Source organism: Mugil cephalus, chromosome 14, assembly GCF_022458985.1.
Source record: "Mugil cephalus isolate CIBA_MC_2020 chromosome 14, CIBA_Mcephalus_1.1, whole genome shotgun sequence".
In the NCBI taxonomy this organism is placed as follows: Eukaryota; Metazoa; Chordata; class Actinopteri; order Mugiliformes; family Mugilidae; genus Mugil; species Mugil cephalus.
Window position 1 is genome coordinate 20,394,672 of NC_061783.1, and position 23,682 is coordinate 20,418,353.

Here is a 23,682-nt window from a genome sequence, read left to right on the forward strand (position 1 = left end):
GCTGATCTTTGTGGAGCGAACTGGTTTTCCTCCCACCTCGCCTTTTCTTTTCTCTCCCTCTCTTCTTTTTCTCTTTTTTCATGAAGGTCCTTGCTGAAAGAAATAAGGCTGCTTTTAGCCTCTGAGATTATAATCATTCGCTTTTTTTTCTTTATTCATCATAATTGAGCACTGATTGCAGTCATTTTTGTGCACTCATAAAAGTAGTGGTCGCTTTAGTGCTCGGCGGCTGTGTGTTGCATCATTCTGTATTTAGGGATTTATTTGAGTTGGTTTGTCTTTTTGTGAGTCAGAGCTGGTGGTGACAGGGGGCCTTGGGTGAAATAGGTGTTTTTGTAAAGGAAGGACAAAGTGACTCAGGCATTTTTTTACGTCGGCACAGCAGAGAGCAAGAGAGAAGCCTGCGATCAGGCATAACATTATGACCACCTTCTTAATATTGTTTAGGTCTCCCTTGTGACTCCCAAATAGTTGTGACTCATCAGAGAACATGGGACATGGGTCTCCTGAGGGTGTCCTGTGCTGTCTGGTAATACAATGTTGTCAATGTTGCGTCCTATGGGTTGAGGGGAGGGGCCTCTGAGGATTGAGAGTGTGCAAACCATCCAGTATTTGTTTTTGTATTCAAATACAATTAAAAATAGGTGTAAAAATAAGTATTCTTTAATTACCGATTGGATGTAACTGCAATATTGGTTGATTGGTAGAGGTGATTCAGGCTGAACATGACTGTGGTGATGATGTGGTGCTTATGAGAGACAATAGAGGTGACTGTGGCTCAGTAGATAGAGAGGTTAGTGGTTCGATGCCTGGAATGTGCCACATGCTGAAGTGTCCTCGACCAAGACACTGAACATCTGTGACTGTAAAGTGCTTTGTGTACCAGGTAGGTAGAAAAGCGCTATATAAAAGCAAGACCGTTTACCATTATCAGTAGACAATAGTCTGAAGACAAATGCTAACATGACAGAACCTGACGGCAGACGTCTCAATAGAGCTGCACGATAAATCGTTAAAAAAAAAATCACGATCTCGATTCACGCATACACGTGATCTCATTTCGAAACACAACGATTCTTAAGCATTTTATTTCACGAGCGGCATCACAAACAAATGCTCCCATTTCTTCCCGGATTTTTTTCACTGCCGCTGACTCCTCCCTCGACCTGTCGTAAAGCGTCTTTACAACACGTGATTCCGTCAGTGGAGGAAGCCCCGCCTGCAGTTGAGTGTGTGGAAACAGTGACGGAGAGAAGTAGAGAGAAGTCAGCGGTAAAAACAGTTAAAATGGATGGCGAATAAACCCCAGGTGGTAGCGGTAAGAGTCACCCACAGACCCGAACCGAACTATCCCAGAGATACTTGATCAGTTTGGAATCTAGTGAATTTGGAGGCCAGGTACTGTTCTTCATGTTTTTTGTTTGTTTTTTTTAGTTCCTAAAGCATTTTTGTGTGTGTCTGCGTCAGGCTGCCATCAAGCAATGTCATTGCTATGGGGTGGGCGTGTCTGGTCTGGTTTAGATGGGGGGTACATGTCTAAGTAATAATCAGTGTAATGTTATTTACTGAACCTATCAGTGGTTTAATGTTATGGCTGATCGGTGTAAGAGTGCGCCTTAATTGGCTCCTTAACAGCTTAACGAGAGGCTCAAAGATGATAACGAGAGTGTGAAATGCAAATAAATAATTTTCTGTACAAGTCACGTACGATGATGCTGGAAAAGTATCAAAACTATTGGAGGAGTCGACTCAGGAAAATAACAGAGAAGAGGAAAAAAAAAGGAGGATGTGGGAGAAGGATTGTGAGAAACTTGGAGAAAGAGCAGCAGTTGTTGTTCCAGTGTCACTCATGACCTCCCTCGGGAGTGTTTAGACCTTTAAAATCTCCTCTTTTCTGCAGGCTTCTAACACTCCTATCACCCCCTCCTCCTCATCCCTCCATCCCTCCACCTCCTTCCTCCCTGAGCCCCAGCACTACTCACTTTTCTCTCGCTTCTTCACCTTCACTCATCTCTGTTTTCCTTCCTTCCTCCGCTCCTTAAATTTCTCCCCCCTCGCCTCCTCTCTCCTCGTGTTACAGCTCACACCACCACCACCACCACCTCCTCCTCTCAGATCCTCCTATTCTTTCCTCCCTCCAGAAATTGCTATTTATAAACTGACTAACTGTACGTGAGGGGAGTGTGTGAATTGTTTCTTGATTTCAGTCACCGAATCTGACGGCTCCTTCGTGTCCTGTCGCATCGCATCCCGTCACGGCACGTCTCAGGCCCGGTCGCTTTGTAGGCGACGCGCCTCCTCTTTATGTTCTCCGACGTCTTTCGTCGATACTTTCGATTAACGCGCAACCTTAAAAAAGTCTGAGGCGTCCGTTCAGTCTGAGTTTAAGGCCGCCCTCTTCTTGAAATGGCATTTTATGGATGGGTGAGCAACTGAGCAAGTCTTCGGCTCAGACTGGTTATTGTCGTTCTCATGACTAGGTTTTCTGCAGGGCTGGCCGAGCTTTGATGTCTCCAGATCTCTGTGAGTTCTACCAGACAAAGATTTATTCATGCAAAACTCATAAAGACAAGACCAGAGCAAATATTTTCGGTCTCGGTAGAAAAAGTCCATCAGATTCATTTGGAGTGAGGCGCAAATCAGCAGGTGTAGAGGTAAACTGAGATTTGAACGGACCGTTTTCACAATAGAAAAGCTGGGGTTCAAACTGTAACTAACAACACGGAATATAATGCGGCGACCATTTCATTTCAGGTGTTTCTTTCACGTTTCAAGTGTTGGCTTTGAAGTCACTGAATTTTGATGGCCCCAATTTCTCTCATGTGTCTGGAGTGGCCGGACTGAATCAGCCCCGCGAGTGTTAATGTGGAATTTTATTTTGATGTAGATGTCTTGGTGGTGGTTGGTCTGATTCATGTGCTTTTTTTTCTACACTCATCCTGTTGGAGTAATGGCTCCTCAAAGTGGTAAGTGGAGGTTACCTTTGCGAGACAGCGTTCAGACTTTACAATCATCCTGATGTTTGAGCTATTGATGGAAATTACATTGAATGAGAATTGTGTTAAAATGATGGACTAGACAGAGGTAAAACTCACACATCAGACATGGTTCAGCCAGTCACCTTATTATCATTTAGTATAGTATTATTTTCTTACAAATTCTAGTTCCCTCCAAACAGTTTTCCAGAGACGTCTTCCTGCCTGGTGGTGCTCTGAAACCAACCATCTTGTTCATTCGGTTAAAGTAAAACTATCTTCGTCGAACTACATTGTTTTACATTGTTTTTAGTATCCAACTTACATCAGGGTGTTATCATAAACTCTAATCAAAGATGGAGGCGGAACAGCTCCTCAAAGGTGAAACCAAAGGAAGTAGAGCTCCCCCTGGTGTCTGACTGAAGTATGGGTCATAGGCTCCACCTCCACTAAAATATATGACGTGTTGATGCATGTTTGAGTGTCATTTTATTTGATACGTTTTGTTTTAGCTAGTAATTTGACGCTATAGAAGCAGGATGTGACATCAGGATGAGCCAGCTGCTCCATGAATGGGCCCTTAGGACCATGAGAGTTGGAAAAAATAAGTACAGTGCATAATCTAAAATGGAGATCAACTGTAATTTACGTTTTTACTGGTATAGATCGGTATTGGTATACACACACATATATATTATTTTTTCCTGGCAAGATTTACATTTACAGACAGGCACATCCACAGGCAGCCCTGTGATGTTTGAGAAGCTGCGGACCTGTGCAGCCCATACCTTCCCCCTCCCCCACTGGTAAACGCTGGATAATGCTCGTACACAGAAACGTGTTGAGTTCCCTTAAAAACAAGAGTTGGAAAAAAGTGTTTTTCTTGTGGTTATTTTTATTTTTGTTTACCAAACCAAGATCTATCAGTCATTAGCAACAGCCCCAACTTTTACTGTTGTTGTTGTCAAGTTAGGAGTTTGCTAGCTGACCATAGAATTCTTTAAGTTCAATAGAAGTTTACATTTTTGTGTTTTTGGTCAAATTGAAACTTGTAACATTTGTTACCGTTGTTTCATTTTTATCATGTAAATGGAGGGAGAAAAAGCAGTATCGGCTCCAAGTATCGTCTCAGACCAATCAGCAGCACGTATTGACCATCGGCCAATGCTGATGTAAAAACATCGGTATTGGTAGCAGCCCTAAAAAATCCATATCGGACGATCTCTAATATTAAGTTTCCTTGTAACTGATGGAGGCAGAGCAGAGTGCTCTGTTAATTAAATGAAAATGTGAGTGGGTCTGGAGGAAATGTGGGCTTGGCGTCATCTGGCTCCGAAATCAGTGTAGCCAATGTAAGGAAGTGGCAACGTGGTGTCCATATTTATATACAGTCTATAGACGTGATACTGAAAAATGCCTTATGAGCTGTTCAACATTTCCTTCTGTTAAAAGGAAGCTTTTTACTTGCCACTGTAAAGCATCTACACTGAACATTGAATAATATTGAGTTGAATTCGTTAACCCTCCCAATGAGAACATTCTCAAAGGCTAATTTTAGAATTTTTTAAAAAAAAAAAAAATCATCAAATTTATGTTATTTTATCTTTTTTTTCCTCCTCCCCTTTCACATCTCATGCGTCGTCTGTTCGGCGAATCCTCCGAGGTTTTTCAGTCTCTGACATGTAAATTAATAATGACTTCCACGGGAATAATACAATGAGCATCATAAACAGTGAAGTTCTTGTTTTTCTGTGGAGCGTGACTCTGAGTTTTTGTGAGACAGTGAGCGTTGTTTCAATTTTTTTTTTTTTTTTTGAATAAATGTGGGGTTTTTTGGTGTTTTTTTTTTTTTATCCGTGCCATGTATCAGGGAGAGATAGTTAAGTGCAGGCCTTGGGCACAATGTTTTTCTCTGATGGCTTATGCAGCCCACACACTGGAGCGTTTCATATGGAAGAGCAATGGAGCACTTTAGACGGGGATTGTTGTTTCACTTTCATTTAAATTGCATGTGATACAGTAGCAATTTCTCACCACTTGAGTGTCACTTAGATAATAGCATTATATCTGCAGATTTGGGGGTCCTTCTCTGCCAGGCGGCGGAGGGAGAAACAATCAGAAACAGACCAAGCTGAACAGGAGTGAAGGTCTCCTGCCTGCGTGCGGCAGCGATTTCCCTCCCACTCGCTTTTACATCTAAAAACTATTCCTGCGGTATGAAACCTAGACTATTGATTCGGCTCCATAAATGTTGGGTAATTGTGACAAATATTCCTACCACGGAGCCGAGAACAAACGCTGACTCGCTGACAAGTGTGTTCGGTAAACATGGAATCTAATAGGTGGAGGTGCGTTTAGCCCAGGACCGAGGCTGAGTCACTGCAGCACAAGTGACACATGCATGCAACAAATTTGAAAGGCTGCAGCAAACGAACATGAAGCTCATAATAAGTACATGGCTTTAAAAAAAGATCAGCCACAACATTAAGACCACTGAGGGAGGGGCAATATACACTACGGGTCAAAAGTTTTAGAACACTCCAATATTTCTTTCTTTCTTTTTTTTATTGAAATCCCATTTTACTCTGAAATTGAAGCGTAGACCAAACAAACGACTGAAGTTAATAATAATAATCATAACTCAAAATATATTCTAAACTTTGGACTCATCAAAGTGAGATTCTTTCTTTCTGAAATGGAAATCTGATATTTTTCAGAGAGTTTCTTCACAGTTTTGTTGCAGAATTTCCCAGAAATGTGCGTCACTCATCGGGTGGTGCTTTGCTTTGCATCACAAACCAGCTCCATGGTCTTAAAGTTTAGAGATTGGGACATAGTCCACTCCATGTTTTCAAGCTTTCCATCTTGTTTTTTATCCTGAGGTAGATCTGGTTTAGCTTGGACTAAAGTTTTGGGTCATTATCTTGCTGTAGGATGAAGCTCTGACCAACTATACCAGAGGATACTGATGCTAGTCTAAAACTTTTAAACTGGTGGTGTAAGTTCAATATTCAGTGTTGTTTCACCTCTGGTTTGGTCTTGGTCACTCTCCAAAGTGTCAAAATATCTCACTAATGTGACTTTTGTCAAGTTCAAGAATTCCCGAAAAGTCATTCACAAAAAAATCTGCAAAAATTGTGAGGCTTAAAGACTTTTACTCTGATAAACAGAAGCTGTGTCTGCATGTGTCAAGGCCAACAGAGAGGACGTCCTGGTCTAAGTGGACAACTCAGGAATAAAACCGATCAGCCACAACATTATGACCACTGACAGTAAATAACACCTTGTGACTGATATAAACACTGATATGTTATACTGACCAGAATTTCCCCTAAAAGTAAGTGTTTCATGTCGGATTTCAATTAGAAAACAGTGACAAGTAGCATCAAGGTCCCACTCCCACCTTAGTCTGTCTCTCTCTTTTATTTCTTAAATACATTCTTTGTTCTCGCCAACACTTGTTCTGTTGAGCCGTGGACGAAGGGTCAAGCTATTTACAAAGAGCAACAAACTCTGCGTAGAATAAAGTTTTTTTGTTTTTTTTTAGAGTGGGCACCCTCAGTGTTTTTCAGAGAAACTTGCCTTAATTTGTTTTCTGTTTTCTCAGAGAACAAACCATCCAGCAGAGTTTGTATTACCCCCCCCCCCCCCCCCACCCTCCCCCCCCCCCCTCGCATGCAAACTCCAGCTAAGAACAGAGTAAACTCCATTGGAGTGGAGTTGAAAGTGAACCTTCATCCTGTTAAAGCCGTCCCTTTTAAGTTCCATCAAGCATCCCTCCCTTTAGCTTTCTACTTACTTACTTATTTATTTATTTTCTTTCCATTTACCTGAGGGTCCCATGAGGCAAAGTGCTTTTAAAAACCAGCTGGCACTGGCCCTCACCTTTTCATTTGCCTTCCATCAAACCAAACAGTCAGACAAAATCCCAAAAGCAGATTGCAAAATCAAACATCCACAAAAAATCTGCGCTCTCGTAGTTCAGATTCTGACCCTGGCCAGTGATAATCTTGGCTCGGCGGCCGGTAACAGCTCGGTATGTTTTTTTGTTTGCTTTTTTTTTTGTTTTTTTGGTGCTCTTTCAGTTATAGTCTTCCATACTTACTGATTCGAACGTCCTTCCTGTGTGCACACATACTACCTGACATTTTCTGCCCTCTTAATTCTTTATATCCGGGGCCTCTCTGCCAGGACGGATTCATGTGAGAAGTGGGTGGTTGTCGGAATTGAAAGAAAAAAAATGTTAGAAATCAGTGCTGGGGTCATTATTTGTTGAAATGTATGAAAAATGCATGAAACTTTTCCCACAGTTAGAGATATATATATATATATATATATAAAAAAATACTTTTTTTGACTGATGTTCGGCTTTTTATTTGACTTTCAGTTTTTCTGTTGGTTCTGCTCCTTTTCAAACTGCTCGTAAGAACAGGTGTGTGGAGGTATTGTTTGCGGTGAGAACGACAGGTGCTTTGGATGAGGATAATGATGCTGATGCTTTGTGTTTGCTGGGGAACGTAATGAGCGATAGAGGCGCGGATTTTCCCCGGGAGATTTTGTGTTGTCCTGCCGTCCACCTCCTTTTCTGCGCTGCACGTCCTGAGCGCTCCACCCGTATCCCACGGTCCTGTGATGCTGTTTCTCATGCAGCACCGGGACTCATTGAAAAAGGCAGTTTGGTTCAGACCAGGATAAACTTTGATATCAGCAACAACAACAACATGCGTCTCTCCCTCCTCCTGCCATCTGGCAGCCTTCTTCTCCCACCATCTTCTTCTCTAACTCACAACCCCATCTATCTATCTATCTATCTATCTATCTATCTATCTATCTATCTATCTATCTATCTATCTATCTATCTATCTATCTATCTAGATTGTGATAGAATGCCACCTGCTGGTCAGGGAGGTAATTGCAGGTGTAATTTCTGAGCCCACTCTCCTGCTAGTGTTAAATAATGGCCTTAAAAACACATATTTTTGTCCTTAATATTGATTTCCCACCTATGTCAGCTTTTAAGAGAAAGGTGCAATCTGGATGGACTAAACTTTTAATGTTGTGCCATTTCGCATCCAGATGTTTCTTCTTCTAAACAGTTTAGAGCTAATAGTTAATGGAAATGGCTTTTTATTTTGTTTTTGATTGATCCAAATGCGTTTTAAATGTCCGCAATTACATTTCAAAGCGTTTCCCAAATAAAAACAGCAGCATAAGTTTAGACTCAAACATTTTTTATTTTTTTTTAACCAGGGCACCAAAAGTTGCTGTAATCTTTTTAAGCCAAATACTTTAACATCTGCTAAACGAGTGGAAATCACGGTGGTAATTATCCTTTTATCATCTCCGCATCAGGCTCTGAAGTGTGTGTTTACTCCGGTGGTAGTGATTACATCCGTTTCCAAACAACCTGTGAAAACCACCCTGCCCTCCCTTTTGTTGTTGTTCTGCCAAAGCTCCCTGTGATAGTCGATCATCGCGCTGAACAATCTGCGGCGGTGGAGGCTGCGCGCAGCTGCTGTCAGCTCGCTGCTCTCTCCTTTCACTCTCTCTTCTTTTTTTTTTTTTATTTCTTAAGAGCACACTGTAATGAGAGGCTTTTACAGTCAATTCAGAAGCCTCGCCACCCACTGGAAATCATAAACAGGCTCTTAATTGAAGGGAAATGTCGAGGTCAGCGTGAGACTCGGTGGAATGCCTGCGTGAGAGCTGCCGTATGCACGAAGGCTGCTTTAATGCCGCAGCTCGTGTGATTTTTCTTTGTGTTTGTGTGACTGCGTTTCAGTGTCAACATGCAAAAACATGCTGAAACAGTTGAATTTAGAACAGTGTTCGATATTAAACTAGTGCTATTTATACATATACATTATAATTATCATGTTGCATTCACTATTAAGCCATTTAAATAATACACAGGTTCAAATATTCTTTTTTTTTTTCTTGCAACAGTGCAACAGTCGGCGTGTGTGTGCATAACTGACAGATAAATAAATCGACAGATTCGAGTTTCAACTTTAAACATAGCTGATACCTGATTGGAAGCACACAACTCATTTAACCTCGGGTGAATGGATGTTAATGGGAGCTAGCTGCACTGTTAGCATCTCTTCTGCAAGCACTGCAACGTGCTTCTGGATTCCACCTGGGGACTGAGCAGCGTCTCGGCCAATAACAGGGAACCTCACAGAGTCAGTGTATAATATGTGCGGCCTTGTGATTGGCTCAGCAACGATAGGGGCGGGGCCTACTGTGTACAGAAGGCTTAGATTGACAGGTCGCAGCTAGCTTGACGCTAAGTGAGTAAATAAGTGCTGGAAGATAATGGGTTCTGCCTCCGTTTTTCCCTTTACTAAAATATGTTTGATTCATGTTAATTTGTGGGTGAAAATTACAAAATATATATATGTACATATATAAAAAATGTCTCTGTGGACTAGCTAAGGGGTGCGGACCCCTTGTTGAACACCTAAATCCATGTTTCATTTCCTCTTCGCTGCCTGTACATGGTTCATCCGACTCGTACGTTATTGAGAGCAGACTGTCGCGTGCCTTGCTCAGCTGCAGCTTTATGAAACACTGCAGATAATTTTCTCAAACGTTGCAAATGAGCGCCATTAAAGTGCCACGTGAAATTGAAACGGATCGACTAATAATAACCCTTTTCTCTTTCTTGTCTCCCCTTCTCTCTTTTCCCCCCCGTTTCCCTGTGGCCCTGCAAGAAGAGGAACGTAAACTCGTTCAAGACCCGCCAACAGGTCCTGTAATAGGAGGCGTCGTGGGGGCGCTCCTCTTCATCGCCGCCATCGTCAGCGTCATCTTCTTCATCCGCAAGTGGCAGGAGAACGGGGAGTAAGTCATCATTAGCAGTCCTGTATCTGCTCCATCGTTTATTTAACCTCCAGAGCAAAAAAAAAAAAAATAAATGAATCTCCCTCTCGGGGACTGAGGCTCATTAAAACTTATTACATGTCACGGGGGGGGAACCCACCAGTGGAAGCTCGGTGACAAATCCCGACCTGAAGTTTACAGCGTGAGGCCGCTGAGAGATTTAACTCCCAAAATGCTCCGATGTAAGCTCCTCATTCAGCTGCTGGCAGCTCCTCCCCTGGGCCGCGGCCGTAAATGGGGATTTATTAAAACCTCTGCCGCTTTAATTCTAGTTTGACAAAGTGATTTTGCAAACGGAGGCTCCTTGTAGAACATCGAGGCATGCAGTAAATTAACAAATATGCAGTTTGTTTCCTGCCGGCTTGCTGAGTCAGAGATGAATTCGGTTCAGCTGCGGACGTGTTGCTGGGAGTGATGCAATCACGGACCGAGATGGAATCCGTGATGATTACTAAACATAAATTATTAACCATAATTAATGATCGCAAAGTTTACAATCGTAGTTTATACACTATATCTGCTGTATATTAATGACCTGTGAGGGATCATTTAAGTCTGATTTATGTCCTTTATTTCTAACAGCCGCAAAACCTGATTTATTTCCAGCACTGCTGCTCCATGTGGTTCTCATTAAGGACATAAAGCTTATACATACATTATAGCATGAGAACAGAGCAGAAGTGTCGACGGAGAAATATTTACAGTGGGACATGATGACTCCAGTTACTCGCGTTTGTATTTCAGAGCCGTGAAACACCAGCGATAAAAACAATAAAAGGTGACGGACACTTTATGTGTTCTCGCCAGGGTTCATGCTAACTGTTACATCATCATTACGGTAATAAAATGCCACATTTATTAAACACAGTTTGCTACATTTTCTCTGGTAATTGGCATCTTATGGATATCAGCCATAATATTAAAACCACTGACAGGAGAAGTTAATAACGTTTAAACCATCTTGTGACAATTCAGTGTTCTGCTGGGAAACGTTTGGACCAGGCATTCATTCATGTGGATGTTACTTAGACATGTAGCCCCCACCTAGACCAGACCAGGAACCAAAGACCCCCCCACTTACAACATAAAACCAAATTGGAGGATGTTTTTTGGAATTTTTAAAGTTAAAACCATTAAAATGTCCCTTTTTCCTACAGTTATCGTCTAATTCAAATATCATAGTGCCCCCATTTCCGATGTATTAAACTCTGTTTAAATACTAGCAACCAGCTCATGTAGAAAACCAAAGGTCTTAGCCTCTAAATGGGGTCTTTAGATTTCAGGTTATATTGTGAACCTTGGGGAAATTCTTCTTCACAGGTCGGTGGAAAGCGAACCAATGCTTTAACCAAGGGTAAATATTGGACTTACATTCACTGAGAAGCCAGAAAATGCTGTTGTTTCTTTATATCTGCCGCATTACATAGTTATTAACTGTTGTTCAGTCCACACTCTAAGTTGTGGAAGCTTTGGTCCAGATTTTTCCTGCTTTTAAAGTAAAAAAAAAAATAATAAAATAAAAAAAAAATCCCACTCTTGTTCTCAAGACTCTCACAATGAAATATGAAACAAAGCGTCTATTCATGAGCTGTCTAGTTTGAGTGGTGCCTCCTTTGTGCTTCCCAGCGCGTGCACACACAGCGTTTTTTTTACAGTGTCGAGCCTTTCAACCGCATGAAAATGTTTCCTTGTCTCACGGTCACCGCTGGATTTCGCCTTGAATGGAATCTTGAATCTGAATCAAGTATTTTGATGGTAACTGTCATAATCTCTGACTCCGATTAAGCAACGAATGGTGAAGTTAGCAGCTAGCTAGAAAGCTAAACGTATAGAGAGCACACAGAGCGGTAGATCGGGCGTAACATTATGACCACCTTGGTCATATGGTCTGATTTAGGTAACGTCCACGTGAATGAAAACCAGGTCCAAAAGTTTCCCAGCAGAACACTGGATTGTCACAAGATGGTTTAAATCGTATTCGCTTCTCCTGTCAGTGGTCATAATGTTATGCCACGACATGTGCATAAAACATGAGAGTGGAAAAGCAATAAATCTTTAATGCATGGTTGAGGCGTTGGAAAGTTGACATATAGTGAGGAAGAAAGCGCAAAAAGGACCGAAGGAAACTCACTTTTCAAAAGCCCTCCCTCAGGATTTCCCTCTTCCGTGTCTCCAGGAAGCTGTCACTGGTCATAATGTTATGGCTGATTCGTGTACTCCTGAGCTGTGTATTTTGACCGGGACACTCTCTGTTGTCCTGGGTGCATGCAGACACAGACGCAGCTTCTGTCTTCTGGTGTAAAAAGTTTATTTTTCTCACGATTATTGCAGATTTTTTTTTTTTTATATGAATAGAAACCTAATGAGAATTTCCATGGAAGCAATGTCGCATTCTGTGATATATTAAACACTGTTCACTGCCTTCTCATGACAAAATGGAAGTTAATGAGTTATCGTGACACTGTGCAGAGTGATGATATTGGACATAGTTTTCCAGTGGCACAGATGTTTAAACCACACTCAGATATTTCTTTTTATCTCTTTTTCTCGTAATTGTCACTGAATCCTGCACGAACGGAATCTGGACTGAATTACAGCATAACGGGGCGTCCTGGATACTCGAACACGAGCATCCCGAGACGTCTTTGTGTTAGAAAATACAAAAGAGATGTGACGTCCTAATGAAGATCAATTGGTGAATTACGTTTTTGTCTTTTTGTCCAATCAGGGGCCCCCCCAAGCACAAGCCTCCTCCTCCTCTGAAGGCGAGCAGCTCAACGGAGATGGTGAGTGGTCGGCGTGGCTTCAAATCAATCCTTATTGTCACCACTGTTATATTGTACTCTCACACACACACACACACACACAGATAGAGTCCATTTGGGCCGTCATAATGGGGCTAATGGCTATTGATTGGAGATCTGAGTTGGCTTATGTGTGCCAAAATAATTAGCTCGGTTTGTAAAGAGCTCCATTAGAGCACTCCTCTCCGTTCTGTGTCCGGTGCTTGAGTCCGTCATTCAGACACATTTCGCCGCGGTCGATCCGCGTTATGTAATGTGGCTAAAACTCTGTAATTTTATGTTGATTAGATGCATAAAAGATATCTAAATGGCCATGAATGCCTCAGATGAAAAGGGAGGTTCACGGGGTTCAGCAGTGAAAGTTTATTAGGCATTTACAGGGTTTCCTACAAAGCACTATCCGCGGAGCGTGACCCCGACGCTGCATTATCGCTGCGGCGCTATTTTTATGTTCAAATGGAGTCTGGCGTCTTTGAGGCCGAGTCTGGGTCAAGTCACGAGTCCGCGAGGCGAGCTCGAACATTTCGCTTTTTAAAGTTGTTATCAGTTTGTTTTTTCCCCATCCGCGTCGGAGATAGTGTTCTTTGGATGCTGAAGGCTCGTAATTGAATATAAAGTCCGTATGATCAGGCAGACGCGACGTTTGAGGGAGTCGCGTCTCAAGTTAATCCAAGTCTACATCTCTGTTATCTTTTAAAATGAAGATTAAAGCTTACTACTAATTAAAATTTCATAGTTTGGAATTGCATTCTGCATCAAAGTGCATTAACTGAAATCCTGAAATAAGGTAGCTGGGAATATGCAAGTAACAAGGTTAAAGTTTCACCAGATTGGCAGATAGACTAGTTCATTTGTAAGATTAAAAAAAGACTAAAAAAGAAAAGAGCACCTGTTATGTTACGCAGGAAAACAGTGGATGCACCAGGAAGTTGAACCAGGAAGTTTTGCTATAAATAAACTGTGATGATAGATTCTCAGTAGTTTGGATAATAATTTTCCAACTAACTCATTTTGTGATTGCATGTGTTTCTTTAGAAGTGCAGTAACTATAACTCATTCTAGTCGTTATAACTGAGTGATAACGTTGTGATATAAGACCAACACGGTTGTAATAAGCCACATTCTCTCCTAAGGCTAAGACCAGAGTTAGTAAGTAAAAGTAAAAGCTACAGGATGATGTCAGGAATCACAAACGGCTGCTTCCGTCTAATGGGCTCATGTTCATCACGTTCATCTGCATAAGAGGCTTCAAACTCATTTTAATTCAGGGGCCACATACAACTCAATTTGGTCTCAATTTGGTCTCAATTTGGTCTTAAATTTCTTAAGAAAAAGTGGTACATGTTCTTGTTTTTATATTACTGGTGTGCAGATCGATGCTGAAATATCGATACTTCTGATACCAGGTATTTATGTTCTGAAATCGATTCTCAAATCAAAATATCAATTCTTTCGATACTTTAGGCTGTATTTACACAAAGTATCGCTATCGGGATTGGTATCGCCGATACCAGCCTGGATTTTACTCAGTATCAGATCAGAAAGGAATTCAGTTGTATCGAACTCACTATAAATCACTATTTTATGTAGGTGTTTTCTACCTGTTGGTGCTAATGGTACGTTCCAGTCACAGAAGTCGGAAAACTAGATGACCGTGTCCATGAAAACACTTAACTTGTCCAAATATAACTTGGTGTATTCAGTAATTACATTTTTTTTTTTTTTTTTTTTTTTTTTTTAGTGCAGGGTTCTTGATATTATTGCTATAAAGTCAAACTAAATTAAACAAGTTAAACAACTTCTAAATGTAAATTGTTCCCATATAATACATGAAAAACTTAATTCTCACTCCAACAGCATTTCAACATGTGCACGTCTAAAAATCCTGTCTGTACGACTGATTTAATGTAACAAAAACTAATCAGAAGTGCTAATAAACGGAATATTACAGGAGCTTCTGATTAGTGTTTACACACGGGGCGGCCATCTTGGAAACTCAACTTAGGGGAACTCGGAAATTCCAGCTTCTGAGTATAAATGGAACGTACCATGAAGCTTGTTACATACTTATTCTCACACAGTATGTTGATCTCTACCCAGGAGGGATGAGAGGTAAAACTCACCTTGTGAGTGGCTGCTAGCATTTCTGCTTTTCAGCAATAACCACTTCCAGTTTCTGACCAATCACAGAATAGTTATAGTTATAGTGGATGTGTCGATAACAAGCATTTTAACACAGTAACACATCTACACAATCACTCACACCGGCACACTTTGGCCTTTTTTCGGGGATCGAACCACTAACCCTTCGCTTTGTGGACAAACTGTTAAGTGCATCTGCAGCACATTACTGCCATCTGCTGTTCACGTCCTGGTCTAAGTGTTGCATTATGTCCTTACTAAAATAGTGTGACCCCTAGTGGTCAAAGTAGGAAGAGCAGTTTTCATAAATTTCTGCAAATTTTTTTCCATCTTTCAAACTCATCCTGCGGGCCAGATTGGACCCTCTGGTGGGCCGGTTATGGTCCACGCACCTTATGTTTGACAACCCTGGTCTAAAAGCACTCTAGAGTGGTCTGATGTTAAGGCAACTGCACATGTGTGGAAACAACCAGAACTTCTAAACTTGAGGGAAGTGGTGTAGTTTTCTCAAAAAACAGAGTCATACTATAGTTGAGGGGTGTAGCCTCATTAAAAGAAATAAAAATAACTTGATTGCTTTGATTGTCTCAAGAGGGAAAGCGAAAAAAAAATATGTTAAGGATCTTAAAAAGAAAATGCTGTTGCAGTGTAAATCAAAATCTCTTAAATCTGGAAGGGAATAACTTTTGTCGTTACGTGGAGGCAACTGTGTTAATCCTTCAAAGGTTACATGCTCTTTGTTGTTAATCTCTCTCTCCGTCTCATTGTTCTGTTTTCTGTTCTGCTCTTTTCTCCGCGTCCGTTCACAAAGCTGAACAAATCATCGGAGCCTCCCACGGCCACAGAGACGGTGCCTCTCAGCCCGGGAGAGGTTTACTACGAGACCACAGGAGGAGAGCCCGTCACAGTTAGTAACACACACACATACAAATATGCACATGCACACGAGCTCGCACACAAGATATATAAATGATGATTAGCTGCGTTCACACACGAGCCACACTCAGCCTCGGTGGAGCCTCGTATCTGTTTGGACAGCTGCAGGGACGACGTGGGGTTTTTTACTTTCTACCCATCAATCAAACGTCATTATTATTAAGCTGTGTATACAGTAATTACTAAACTGGAGTCAAATGAAAAGTATGTGCAAATGATGGAGTCACAACTTTGTTTATATTATCCCATTCCCATTCAGCCGTGCAGTCGTTTTTTTGTGCGTGAATGAGTTTTGATCATTTCTTGTTAAAAGAACGTCTTCATTCTTCACGTCATCTGATACAAACGTACAAACCTCCTCGTTGACTGTCGTATTTTATTGCATTGTAAATTCACCATGGATGTAATTGCTCAGTGTTAAAGCAAAAACATGCATATACGCCAATCAGCTATAACCTTATGACCAGACAAGTTAATAACATTTAAATTAAATTTTTATGAAACAAACCATTAAAATTATAAAGAAAATATGCAAAAGAGGCAGATTGTGCAGGTGAGATCAGAAAACCTGTTGGGGTTTATAGAATTAATTTCACTTATTTCAATACAGCATTAATAGAAAAATAATATTCCATGTCATATCATGTTTCCAGCATAAACTCAATATCCAGGAAATAGAAAACCAAAAAAGATAATAAAATAACATATAATTCATGCAGCCTGACACACATACACACAAAACACTTTAGGAACAACTAAAAAAAATAAAAACACAAGGGAGACCCTTACACAGTATTAGGAAGTTGGTCATAATGTTGTGCCTGATCGGAGTAAGATAACAGAGTTGAGAGTGAGACATAAAGTCCATGAAACTGTTTCCATAGTTAAGTTGTGACAAGGCATAGATCAGCGTAAGTGTTAAAAAATAATAAAAAAAAAAAAAAAACTGCTTGTGGCCTCAATTACTGTGAACTGCTGGAAGGACGGTGATAACAGCAGCTCTGCATCAATCAGGACTTTATGGCAGAAAAGTAGTAAAAGACACGACAGCCCTGCTTGAAGTTTATATGCGGCATTTAAAGGGCTGCGTGAGCTCTCAAGGCCGAGCTGTAAGCATGGGGAAGCACGGCGGTGGCAGCATCACGCTATCAATACACAGGGGCCCCCATTTCAGCCATGACAGTTTGGTTCTAGTCTATCACTGTCACCAAAGACGAGACTTAAACCCGAAAACCACATCCCCAGTCATCACCTGAATATGATTCTCACACGGTTTTCGCAAATCTAACGGAGCTTTAGCGGATTCCTCCGCGGCTGCCTGGTTAAATCCAGGTGTAAATCTAGGTGTGTATACAGGCTTATCCGAGAAGACTCAGAGCTGTAGTGGCTGTCAAAGGCCTCTTGTTACTGCATACTGAATTTTTAAGGTCTGAATACTTAATGTATGTACCGATCAGGCATAACATTATGACCACCTTCCTAGTATTGTGTAGGTCTCTCGTGTGATGGGTCTTGCTGCTACCTCATCTTAAATTGGTCATGTGATTTGGACGCACCGTTGACTCCAGAGGGTTAAAATATGATTGATGACTGATGATGAAGTTAAAACTACAACACAGTGAAATGTGCGAAAAGTATTCAGGGTCTTTCTGAATCGACTGAACGGAGAGTGGAGCATGACCCACAATCCTCTTGACTCCTTGCAGAACCTGGATGATGAGACCTCCGGAGCCCCGAACGGCGGGGCCCCTCCGGTCCTGAGCACCTCGGCCACGTACGACAACGAGCTCAAGGGCCACGGGGCCGGCGGTCACCACGGCAACGGTTTGGATTCATCCAGCCGCGAGACGCCGGGAGCCAACATGTCCCGCGGCGAGAGCTTTGTGTCCTCGCCCATGTACGTGTAGACGGGAGGAGGGGGGTGGTGGCAGTGGTGAGGTTGGGGGGAACAACCAGAACAAATGACGTCACGGGCGAATGAGCGGGTTCCAGGTCACTTAAATTAGCACCAGAATACGAGCACACCTGTGTCCACATTTTAAAACAAATAAATAAATTAAATTTTAACGTTTTCACCCACACATTAATAAGTTAATCTCTCTTTACCGGGCTCATTTACTGGGTGTTAACACGTTTTTATTTTATGTAAAGTCACATGGGATTATAAAGGTATCGGAATATTTTTGTCATTATGTTGCGTTTATTCCACAAAAAAAAGAAAAAGAAAATATAAATTACAAAACTATCAGAGTCGTTACAAGTGATCTGGGTGGTGAAAGCTGTTCAGGATGTGCACACACACAAACACACACAAATACAGAGTAGTTCTTTCTTTCTTTCTGTCTGACAAGCCGGAGAGCCATTGAAATCATATGAGCACTGCATAAGATGAGGCTTTTACAATGTGTTAATTACATGGTCCAGTGGATGTTGCAATGTAGGTGAACTGGAATCCTAATCAACTGCAGATTAATACACAGCGCTCGTGTCTGTGCGATGCTTGCAAATCAGCCCAAAACAACAAGATAACAGCTTCTTTTTATTATTATTATTATTATTATTATTTCCAGTGGATTCAGTGTCAAATATTATATGCAACATTGTGTGCCATGTACATACACCGTAACAGAATTATCGTTCAATGTGAAGCTGCCAGTCCTGAGTGTAAAAGAAAGAAAGTACCGTCTCTGAAATACTTTCCAAATTAAAGCTCCTCCACTGTTTGAGTTGACTTAAAGCTGAATTTGGTCTTAATTAGAGCCAAGATCGGAGATTAATGCCTGATCATGTGACTCTCCGGAGCTTCATTTAATCAAATATTTAAACCAGTTCAAATTTAACTCGTTTTCTGCTCAGGCTGCAGGTTCGATAAAGAAACATCCCATTTAATTCTGACCCCGGATCCTCGGGATCCACAGCCTCCCCTTCGTTAGCACTAACAAAGAGGAAATGACATCATCCTGAAGCTCTGTAACCTGGTAACAAGAGTAAAAAGTATCTGTGTGCTGTGGGGTTGTTGGAAACCTGTTTACACCAATGCACACACACACACACACACACACACCACAGAGTCCACATATATACAAAAAAACACCACAAACACAGTTTATTTTGTTGTTTGTTTTACAGCCTTCCTTTAATGAATCACGTATAGGTTTGAGGAATGTACTTCAGAATGTGTGAATGATCAGCATATATTAGAAGAATACTGCCATTACAGCCATTTTAACACATTAAAGTGGTCACACTCTCTGATATATGCAGAACATTTAGCCCAAGTAGAAAAAAATAACCTTTCAGCCAAACAGGGGAGAAAAATACAAATAAAAACGTATGTGAACAAGTGTATGGAAGCGTATGCATTCACTTGAGAGAAAAAAAATAAATAAATGTTTTTCTGAGAATAAAATACTCCAATCAGCCACAACATTATGACCACTGACAGGAGATGCATCGTGTGACAATTTAACGTTCTGCTGGGAAATGTTGGACCTGTAGTAATACAGGACTCCTTGATGGAAGCAGGACACACACACAAAGACACTTCAACTCAAACAAAGACCCTTAAAGGGACAATGGAAACCTACACAATATTAGGAAGGTGGTCATAATGTTATGCCTGATCACTTTAAAATCTGTTTGTCATGAGGATACTGCAGTATTATCCAGCCCTAACCATGAGAGGGAATGATCTCAACATCTTTTTTATCTCGACGTCTGCATAAAGTTGACAAGACGAGTTTCTCTCTCTCTCTCTGTGTCTTAAGCCCAAAGCAAAATAAAACTTGACTCGGAACTTTCTTCTCATAAAAACAGAACTACTTTTTTCTTTTTTGCTAATACAAAAAACAAACCTACTGTGTTTTTTTGTTTTGTTTTTTTCCCTCAAGTGAACTCTTCGGATACACTTCCATAAAAGGGAACAACAACTATGCCTGAAACAAAAAGAAAAAAAAAAGGTCTTCACCGATGTCACGTGGTACCAAATGATGAACAGTGTAAATAGTATTGATAATATTGATGAATAATATATTGTTGGTGAAATGTGTACACATTAAAAAAAAAAGTAAACCGATAAAATAAAAGTGTAGGTGTTATCAGTGCCTCTGTACAGGGGAAGGAAGTTCGTTAAATGTCAAATGAGCGCCAAAAAAAAACACAAAACAACAAAAAAAACAACAACTGTATAGTACTATTTTGCTTTCCACGGGTACATTAAGGTTGTCACTTACTACTAAAATGTTTTGAGTATATAAAAAATGCAATGGTGTGGATTTTACTCCTTGTTCATATTAACTCTGCATGGCATGATCGGTGGCTTGTTGAAAAAACTTTTTTCCCAAGGCTGTTTGCGGAATAATCATTTATTTTTATTTATTTACTTTTTTGTTTTCTGAGTGTCAGAATATAACGTCGTCTCAACGCGTCTGTCGTAGTCACATCATCATGAGCACAATTTGGGTTGAGAGAGAGCAGGATTTCTTCTTCGTCTTCTTCTTCTTCTCCTACTTCTTCTTCTTCTTCTCTGTTTGTAGTAACAGCATCTCCGCAGGCTTCCCGTTTTTTGTCTCTCGTGCTGATCTGAGAACGCAGCCAGCGTGGAATCGTCATCTCTCAGCGTTCAAAACAAATAGAAATCCCACTTCTCCTTCCCCTCCCCCCCCCCCCCTCTTTTTTTCTCCTCCCCCTCTCTCCCCCTCTCTCCACCGCACTTAATCTCCTGCTTGAGACCTGCGACGACACAAATCTCTCAGAGTAATCGTGTTGACTTTTTTGAGGCGGGTTAAGGCGAAAGCGCGTGCACGCACAGAGCGCCGGTGGATAAACTGCAGATTTGGAGGCAGTTTGTCAACAGGTGCGAAGTATCGGGCGACGGAGGCGGCAGATAGAGATGGAGGGGGGCGCGTACATGAGGGAGCCGGGGGTAATGCGAAGGAAGGAATGACAATGAAAGAGAAATTTCATCACAAGCTTTCACTTTCTGCACAGTGGGCACCAAAAGCAATTTTCTTTCGCTCACCTAAGACAATCATAAATTTTTTTTTTGCCTTTGTTTTCTTCCTATATTTATATATATTTATATATATATATACACTGTATTTGAAGTTATTATAGAAGTCTCACTTTTAGCCGCATGGCAACAATTTGTCCCTAAACTTATTATTGAACATGTTTTCAGATTGGCCATCCACAGTATTTGATTCTCTTGTTTTTCTTAGTTAATCCAGACACATGCAGGATCTAAACTGTGACTTCTACCATAGCTAATTGTGTAACCGTGTCTTCGGTGTGTCCGCTTCTTGCATCCGAGGTGTTTATTTTCATTAAAGGGAATGTCTGCATGCTGCATGGACCTATGGGAGGAAACAAACAAGCAAACAAACAAACAAACAAACAAAAAGAGCTACGTACGTATTTTTTTTGCCAGAAGAGTCGTTAACTTTCTGACTCGCTCGTGCCGTGCAGTGTCAGACAATCACACATATTTTACAGCCGCGCCGCAGAGCAAAAAACTGTCACGAGTGCAGTGGCTTTTTGCTTCTCTTTGTCTGCGAATTAATTTCCCAGAATGAATGAATATTTAGTTTCCTGTGGATTGTCGTGTTTTATGTGTTTTGTGCCAGAGGGCCCGCTCGCGATGGATTGAGTAAAAAGGGAAAAGACAATCATTGGGAGCCATTATATCAGAGACCAGTGACTCAGCAAGCACTCAGTTATGAGTTTTTGGCTCTGCCGTCTCATTTAGTGTAAGAGCAAGGGGGGCGGGGGATCATTCAGCTTTACCCAGAGCCTTATTTTTATTAGAGCCGCTTCATCGGGACGCATCCTCAGTCAGACTCTTAACGTCTCCAGGAATAGTCATGAGTCTTAAAACGGAAATATAATCTGTAAATGAATTTACGACCCGAGCCGTATGATCCCACCGTTCTAATAATGACATTAGATGGATTAGCTGTTAGATAAAGGCTCTGGGTTCGTCTCTTCGGTGAGATGTGCCGTGTTGCATTTTCTGGCGAAAAAAAAATTTAAAAAAAAACAAAAAAAACAAGGTGCTTCGCTCCGTTTCCCCACTCCCTCTGTTCACGGGTTCAACGCCGGAGAACCAGGCTGTATGTGGATGTCGGAGATAATGTGGTGGGGTCTGAATCCGCTCCCTCATTTCCCCTCCTTTTTTTTATTAATTTATTTTTTCCCCTTCTCCACGATCTCTCGCGTTCATCCATTGTCATCAGAGCTTTTCATCACGGAGCCAGACGTGCCTTCTTTATGTTATTTTTAGCTTTTCAATTCTCACATTTCTTCTCTGACAGTGGAACGGATGATGAAACGGGGAGGAATACACAAATGGGGGATGTGTTTGACATTGATAATGGCGATGCTAGAGAACACACACTCACTCGCTCACACACACACACACACACACTGGAGGTCTGATCATATTTCTGTGAGTGTTGATTGATTTCCTTTCATTTATTCTATGTATCACGGATCAAATATGGTTTTGTATGCTTTGGGGGACTCCTGTTGTACATGTTTTACAGATCATTGTCTTGTCAAATAAACTGTAAACAAAAAAAGGACTGGTGTGCATTGGTTGTTGTTACCTCTGGAGCAAGAGTTTATATGAAGTTTTCAAGACCTGCTAGGTCCCAAATATCAAAGTAATATAACGAGCTCTGTCGATTGTTGGGAAATCTTTCTGTAAAGTGTCACATTCAGGAGCAAATACAGTTCTGACCTCCTGTTTGTCCATCAGTGATCTGTGGATAATCAATCTGCACAATCGTCTCGTCTTCCACCATCTGTGCTTAAGTATCTGTCTTTCCGCTGTTGAAATCTATAAAATATCAATAATAAATTGACAATATGTAACCAGCTAGCTAAACATCATAGTCTTAGCCAAGCTATGCCATCTGGATTTCATTACAGGGGCATAATTAAAACCCTACTCGCGCTTAGTTTTGCCTGAGGACGTCCTGTGATTCAAACATCATCCCCTTAGGTCTGTGTTTCATGTGGCGCATTCGCACGGGATAAACAAACTCTGTGTTTTTAGCCGCTGTTGTGGCTCTGCTACTTTCCATCTCGCTGTCAGAGACCCGGGGAAATTACCAATGACCAGACCCACCTGTGCCGAATGAACACATTAATGATTCATTTAATGGTTTCATACGTCTAAAGGTGTGAATAGTTCAGTGAATACAGCGCATCCTTCATAATTCTTTAGTGACAAAGGGCAGAAAAAAAGTCACAAACGTCGCAAAAGTAAAAACTAAATCAGAGAGATGTCATTGAAGTTGTATTTTAGCCGTTTTATTTCAGGACCTCTGTGCTACGAGAATTAATGTAGGTAATTTGCGGTGTAAGTTTTACTTTACAAATCACAGACATGGACGTTTCACACAGGATTAAGATCACAGACGATTAATAGAAATTACCGGAGGTCCCCAGGTAAAACTAGTCCCGTGTGAATGGGGCTTTAAGTCCTCCTCCATGGTTTTATGGTTCGTAGATGTATGGCTGACTTCCAGACTACAGACACCCAGTCATTAATCCTTTTTATCTAGAAAATGATCCTCCACTATATCTAGACCTTCGAGAACTGAATCTTAAGTTTCTTTTTTTTTCGTTTTTTGTGTTTTTTTTACAGGTACTGGATGGTGTTGTGTCAGATAGATAGATGAATATGAGGTTTAATGTAATAATGTATAAAAAAATGCTAAAGTGTATACAAAAAATAGAGTGAACTCCCTCCACCTGGTTTCACTCAGTAATGTTTGTATTGCCCTCCAAGGGGGCTGTAGTATCAAATATGACATATTAGGGTTCCTCATTAATAGAGTAAGATCACCTGCAACTCACAGTAGCAGCAATGGCATCGAGTTACATTGAGATAAAACGTCAGGTAGTTGAGTAGGAGCACCGTGGTCGGACAGCAC

The 23,682-nt window shown here is 41.1% G+C and overlaps 1 protein-coding gene across 2 annotated transcripts in view; it reads left to right on the top strand.

The window, feature by feature from the left end:
• pvrl2l (PVR cell adhesion molecule related 2 like) overlaps window positions 1-22,323 on the top strand; it is a 309,617-nt gene extending 287,294 nt beyond the window's left edge. The window contains exons 7-10 of one of the 2 annotated variants that reach the window (XM_047605223.1): window positions 9,695-9,821; window positions 12,589-12,646; window positions 15,618-15,713; window positions 17,449-22,323. In XM_047605223.1, coding sequence (XP_047461179.1) covers window positions 9,695-9,821; window positions 12,589-12,646; window positions 15,618-15,713; window positions 17,449-17,649 — 482 coding nt within the window. In that variant the 3' untranslated portion in view covers window positions 17,650-22,323. Of the gene's footprint in view, window positions 1-9,691; window positions 9,822-12,588; window positions 12,647-15,617; window positions 15,714-17,448 lie in introns of both variants that reach the window. The other variant, XM_047605222.1, reaches the window with a different exon arrangement.
• The last annotated feature ends 1,359 nt before the right edge of the window (window positions 22,324-23,682 follow it).